General features: G+C 40.2%; 1 protein-coding gene across 9 annotated transcripts in view; it reads left to right on the top strand.

Annotated features, from left to right (window-relative positions):
- The window catches only part of Utrn (utrophin), a 485772-nt gene extending 483739 nt beyond the window's left edge, over nucleotides 1-2033 (top strand). For all 9 annotated transcript variants that reach the window (XM_021224511.2, XM_005065869.4, XM_040758232.1 and 6 more), the window contains one exon: nucleotides 54-2033. In XM_021224511.2, the coding sequence (XP_021080170.1) occupies nucleotides 54-62 (9 nt within the window). In that variant the 3' untranslated portion in view covers nucleotides 63-2033. The remainder of the gene's footprint in view (nucleotides 1-53) is intronic.
- The last annotated feature ends 4545 nt before the right edge of the window (nucleotides 2034-6578 follow it).

Genomic DNA, 6578 nt, shown 5'->3' on the forward strand with positions numbered 1-6578 from the left:
AGACAGCCTTTTGCAAATGTTGTTTCTGACCTTGGTGTTTTCCCTTGCCACAGGCAATGTGAGGCATTCATCTAGCCAACCCACCTTTCCTGACCTTCAGTGTTGCCCTCTTCTGCAAATGCCAATTCCAAGTCCCATTCGACCTGAAGCTCCGTGGCTCCATGACACATGCTGTTGAGTGTTAACTGTGTGTTCTACTGAGGGAATAAAACACTGACTATCCAAAGAGAAAAGGATATTTTGCTTTTTATAATAACGTATATTATTGTTTTCTTCTCCCCTTTCTATGCAACTGTAAATTAACAGAAGTATTTGGAGGTGGTAATGCATTTGTCACTGATTTGTTTAATATATACACCATGGGAGAGTGGGTGGGGGCTTTCTAATATGAAACTGTCTTTTTAATAACCAAGAGAAAAACTGCATAAGAATTAGACCACTTTGCATTATTACATTCCTTCTGCTGCTCATATTAACCTTGTACAATAATTTCCTTTATTATTTGACTATTTTACCATTGTACTTTGGTTATTTATAATTCATCAGCCACACGACCAAATAGATTCTGTGTATTTGTTTTTATGATTTGGCCAAATTCCTAAATTCATATATTTGAATCAAATATTTTATATATGTGGAGTAAGCTGCAATTCTAGATATACTATTTAACTTGAGTTGACATCATCCACTTAGCCCTTTAGTAACCATTGGATGACTACAGTAAAAATCCTGTGGACTAATTGGTAAGGTTACTTGGGTATTTTTCCTCCTGCTTTTTATTCCTTTCTTGTAAGTAGATCTTGATGTGTTTATTTATTTCATCTCACAATCTCTATGAAAAATAAAGACTCTAGTGTAATAGTCTCAAAAATCATCTTACCAAAGGTTGCCATTTAAGCATATTTTCATTTTGACTCTGAAACAAAAGTTGGTACAGTACAGCCTCTGCTAGTACCTTCAGCCTTGGTTTTCATCATAAGATACGCAGCAGACTTTTCCCATTGTGAGACGTGTTCGCATCATGGTCTTCAGTTCCCTTTAAACAGACTTTTATTGCTGGTTTTGTATTTGCAAGTCCTTCGTAAGTTTTGAAAGCCCTGCTTTTGATGAAAGCAGACAGATACTTAGTACCAGTCTCATGGGAACCTCTGGGCCAGCTGGACAGATGTCACATGACCCCTCACATGACTAGCAGCACGTCTGGGAAGGATGCCAATCACAAGCCTATACCACTATTTCTCCAGAATGAAAGTGATGCTTAGATGATTGTGTCCCTGCCTCTGCTTTGAGTGCATTCAACTACATTTTTGGTTCTTTTTTTATTTAACATTTAATTAATTACCAATTGTAAAGAAATAAAAGTAAAGTTAATATGTTATGATTCAAACATATGTGCTTTTAGAACATCAGGACATGCTGACTTTGGGTTCTCTTTTGCTGGGATCTGGCTAGGAGGCCGGAAGTTAGAAATTGCTATTCTTTTAGGACTGGTTGGGTGGGTTGGGGGGCAAGGGTGTCTATTTGCAGCATAGCTATTTTGAGAAGAAGAACATTGTTTTATATAAGAGGAGAGCCATGATCACCTTTCTACCTCAGAGCCACCTTTCTCCATCGTGTTGGACATAGCTTTATATACCGCAGTGTGCAAAGCCTAGGGCTTTCGTCAGGCCATTTCATCCCCAAGAAAGCCCCTGTTTAAACAACATCAACAAAACTCCCTGAACTCCGAACCCCAGGTTGTAGATTTGGTGTCTTCCTTGTTCTTACTTTGAGAAGTCATGTATTCTTTTATTTTTGTTCCTGCCTGTATTTGTATGCAAAATGAACTCTATCTGCTATTACAGAAAAAAACTACACAAAACACTACATTGTAACCTTCTGAGTAATAAGAGGAACTATATTGCAGTAACCACAATGAGAAATAAGTGTATTGTTCTTTTGAAACATGTGGTAAAGAGCTAATCACAGACTGTCATCTAATCTGGTTACGTATTGTATTTTTCATCCTGAATAAAAGTAATTTTAACACAAAATGTGTTTGCTGTTTGGCTGTGTTCACTGATGGAATCTGATCTTTGAATGTGTATGATGAAAGCAAACTGTAGAGAGGCCTATATTCTGATAAATCTAAGTATTTCCTGAAACTGTATCTCATGCACTAATCCAATCTCCATTTACCCATTATCTCTCTCCTATTTCTCAATTTCCTGCACAGACCAAAATCTTGTTGCTAGGGAAAATGGATGTTGCAAGTATATATATGAAGCCGATTGGGGCTACTGGCATTTAGCTGTTTATGCTCTCAAATATACTTTCATCACGAGAGTTTGCCTCAGTTAGTTTTATTGCTGTAAAGCAGCACTTACATAACCAAGACAACTTATAAAAGAAAGCATTTAAATCGGTGATCCACGGTTCCAGAGGGTTAGAGTCCATGGTCATCATGGTGGGGAGCATAGCAACTTGCGTAACCAAGACAACTTATAAATCGGTGATCCACGGTTCCAGAGGGTTAGAGTCCATGGTCATCATGGCGGGGAGCATAGCAACTTACATAACCAAGGCAACTTATAAAAGAAAGCATTTAAATCAGTGATCCACGGTTCCAGAGGGTTAGAGTCCATGGTCATCATGGTGGGGAGCATAGCAACTTGCGTAACCAAGACAACTTATAAATCGGTGATCCACGGTTCCAGAGGGTTAGAGTCCATGGTCATCATGGTGGGGAGCATAGCAACTTGCGTAACCAAGACAACTTATAAATCGGTGATCCACGGTTCCAGAGGGTTAGAGTCCATGGTCATCATGGCGGGGAGCATAGCAACTTACATAACCAAGGCAACTTATAAAAGAAAGCATTTAAATCGGTGATCCACGGTTCCAGAGGGTTAGAGTCCATGATCATCATGGCGGGGAGCATAGCAACTTGCTGGCAAGCATTGTGGTAGCGAAGTAGCGGAGAGCTTACATCAGATGGGCAGGCCTGCTTCAGAGAGAGATGGGAGCGGGGGAGAAATAGAGAACTGGAATAGCAGTTCTTTGAAATCTCAGAGCCCACCCCCAGTGACACACCGCCTAATCCTTGCCAAACAGTTCTATCAACTGAGAACCAAAAACTCAACACATGACCCTATGGGGACCTTTCTCATTCAAACTGCCGCAGACTCTAAAGTCACCTGCTTGTTGACTTTAGCCAGTCTGGTATCGGATATAATTCACGTCTGAAGCTCTCCAGTACCAAACACTGTCAAGAATTATGCTATTTAACAACTCTCCAAGAATTAGAAAAATTCCCCTATAATGTATCATTTGAAAAGAGAACAGAAACAATGCAGTGAGCTAACATTTTAAACATCTTGTCTACCATGAAGTATCATTCATGTTAATTCCTGAGGAGACCATTGGTTTCCAGTGACTTACTGAGTAGACACCGAATAGGCAAGTGACAGCAACTAGAAGAGCTTTGTTTCTGTATTTAGCCTTCACCTTAATCTATGCCATTGAAATTGCAGCTATAAATAACATAGTTGGTCTTGGTGTCTGTTTACTCATTGAGCAGACTGGCTCTTCAGATACCTGTCCCATGTTATTAGTTTAAAAGCTAGGGAAGATACACCAAGATACCATCACCACCACTGAAGCCTGTGTACTCAGTGCAAAAGCTGATTAACTCAATCAATCCAAAGCTCTTGTCGACTGAATGGACTTGCTGTTGGGGCTGAGTCTACACTCTCAGTGTGTTCAATACCTGTGATGGCCATTGTCTTATGACAAGGGTAAATAGCAACCATCAAATCTCATTAATAAATGTTGGCTCAGCTCAGAGGATGTGTGGTCAGGCTCACCCAGCAGGACTGTAGAAACTCAGCTGTATTCTTTCATCCACTAGCAAGCTAACATGATCTCATGCAAAGGCAGATGTGTGGAGGGTTTTGGCAAAGAAAATCATAAGGCTAGCAAGAATAGATAGCATCTCACTGAGATAAACTGCAAAGAGTTACAGCTTCATAGCACACGATGAATTGGGTCCATTTTTTTCACCATGCAAGCTCTAAGGGTATGTGAAACAGAACGCAGGGCCAGAATATTAAATATTCTTCCTCAGGCATCTTACCCATCACCTCAATGGAATGTAACAGAACTGAAATAACTCTTGCCATGTTCTCTCTGATTTATTTCTATACTGCTCTTTTTTAAGTCATGTTTATGGCTTTAAAAACCAATCCTTCCTGATATGGGTGTATTAGATGATTTGTTTTCCCTTGTATCATACCTTGCTAGAATGCTGTCTGTCTGCCTGCCAGTCTGTCTGTCATTCTCCTTTTCTTTTTGTTTGTTGAAATTTTTTTTATTTAATGTGTATTACCTAGGAGGATCTGGGGAAAGGGAAAATATGATAAAATATATTATAGGAATAAAATTTAAAATAATAAAATTAGTGTGCATTAAGTCTCTCCAACTCAAGCTAACACTACAACCTCAGAGGACAGGGAAACTTGGCATGTCTGTGGCCAAAAAAATCTGAAGAGAAATTTAAAAAAAAATCTTAAGGGTGAAAGTAGAACTAGAAAACACAGAATTTAGATTTAAAAATAGAGTGAAGGTATTATTCTAAGTTCAGACTGAATGAAAAGTTTTAAGTAGAATGTTTCGAGGTAGTCTCCCCACTTCTCCAGATGAATGGGTTACACGTGCCGTATTTGTTCCCCAGCGTCCTGGGCATGTGTTAGAGGCATGGGCTGTGCATAAGCTTTCAAACTGGTGGTAGCTCTCATCTCAGAACCCTTTACATTGTGGCATTGTAGAATGTTTACACTCCACTTGCACTTGGCTCCAGGTATTCCTTTGCAGGCAGCTTATTTGCTGGCCTTTTTGGATTTTGTACGTAGGGAATTTGGGAAATTCATTTGTCATCTTGCCTCTAGCCTAGCTCTGTTCCCAGAAGTTCCATAAGTCACAAATACTGAATTTCTAATACTGTTTGTCAAGGTTCTTCAAGAAACAGATTCAAGTATATAAAAAGAGACAGATGTAGAAAATTACTTTGAAAGATCAGCTCAGACTATTATGCAGGGTAAGAAATCCTACCATCTCTGTCTTCAAGCTGGAGGCCTGGTAGGGTTCCCAAGAGCTGAGGAGATGGAAAGTGCATGTTCTATTTGGGGTCCTATGGCCAGAGAGGCAAAAGCTCCAATAACAGAAACAGCGGCGGGGGACCTCCCACCTCAAGCAGAAACAGTCTATTTATCCTTCTTCTTTTCATTCTACTGTAATTCCCAATAGACTGGCTAGTCCTTACCCATGCTGTGTCAAGGTGAAGTCTTTCCGTGTAGCATTTCAAATGCTAATTTCTTCCAGAAATAGCCTCACTGACTCCAAAATACTTTACCAAATACATGAACATTCCTTAGTCTAGTCACGTTGACACATGCAACTATTACATCATAGTACATGGGACGAGTATCCAGGTTACTATGGGATGTATTTACAATTAGTAGCCAGTATTATACTCTCTTATGACCATTTCCCCCAAAATGTTAAGATACTGATATTTTAATGTTTACTATTTTTAAATCATTTGTGCTTTAATTTAGATAAAATAAAATCTCATTACTTAAACTACCGGGAAGACAAATCATGGTGTCTGACTCAAGTTGGACAGTGTCATTTATTATACTCTGACTCTTGTGAGCTCAGTGTACCCCATGGACAGCTGTAGGCAGTCACACATGTACCTGTGCCCACAACTGTTGCATCCAGTTCTCCTGTGTGCTCTTCGTCTTCCAGCCTTTGTCATCTCAAGCTGGGTTATCATGTCAGGAATTCCATAAGCTGTTTGCCACAAAGCAGGAAGGCTTGCTGGATACAGTGTCCACACAATTTCAATAATACTAGATAGTAAATGAAACCTGGAAGGTGCTCACTTGGCTTCAAGATGCCATCTTGACTTAAAATTTGGTCGTATAATTTAGACTATTACTTAACAAACAAACAAACACACACAAAAACCCACCACCACCACCAACAACAACAAACCACTATCTAAATTGCTAAAGAGAGTGGGTGACCAGTCTCTGCCCTGGAGTGTTCCTATCTCGAGCAGATAAACTCAGCGAGATGTTTCAGCAGCAGCAATGGGAAGCGGAGGAGGAGAAGTATGTTCCTATACGGAGGTAGCTGCCCTCCACACTCCTATCATATGTTTCTGCACACAGGGATACTGCTCTAGAAAAGCATGTATGGAACTAGCCACCCCCTGTGGAGCCACATGGAGACGCGCGATGTCATGCAGTGGTGTCCATAGTGGTGACACTCTCTCACAAGTGAAGCCAAGCGTTTCCCTAACCAAAATGTTTCTCGGTTAACTAATATGGAGAAGCTCTATTGCACTAGCGCCCTTTGGAGACTCACAGTGCACATCAGCTACGAGAATCTGTGTACTTGCCTTAATGCAGTGATTTGCAACCTGTGGGTCATGACCCCTGGGGGAAATGAAACAACCCTTTCACAGGGTCACATATCAGATAGGCTGTATACCAGATGTTTACATTACAGTTCATAACAGTAGCAAAATTACA

Source organism: Mesocricetus auratus, unplaced genomic scaffold (assembly GCF_017639785.1).
Source record: "Mesocricetus auratus isolate SY011 unplaced genomic scaffold, BCM_Maur_2.0 Super-Scaffold_100018, whole genome shotgun sequence".
Taxonomy (NCBI): Eukaryota; Metazoa; Chordata; class Mammalia; order Rodentia; family Cricetidae; genus Mesocricetus; species Mesocricetus auratus.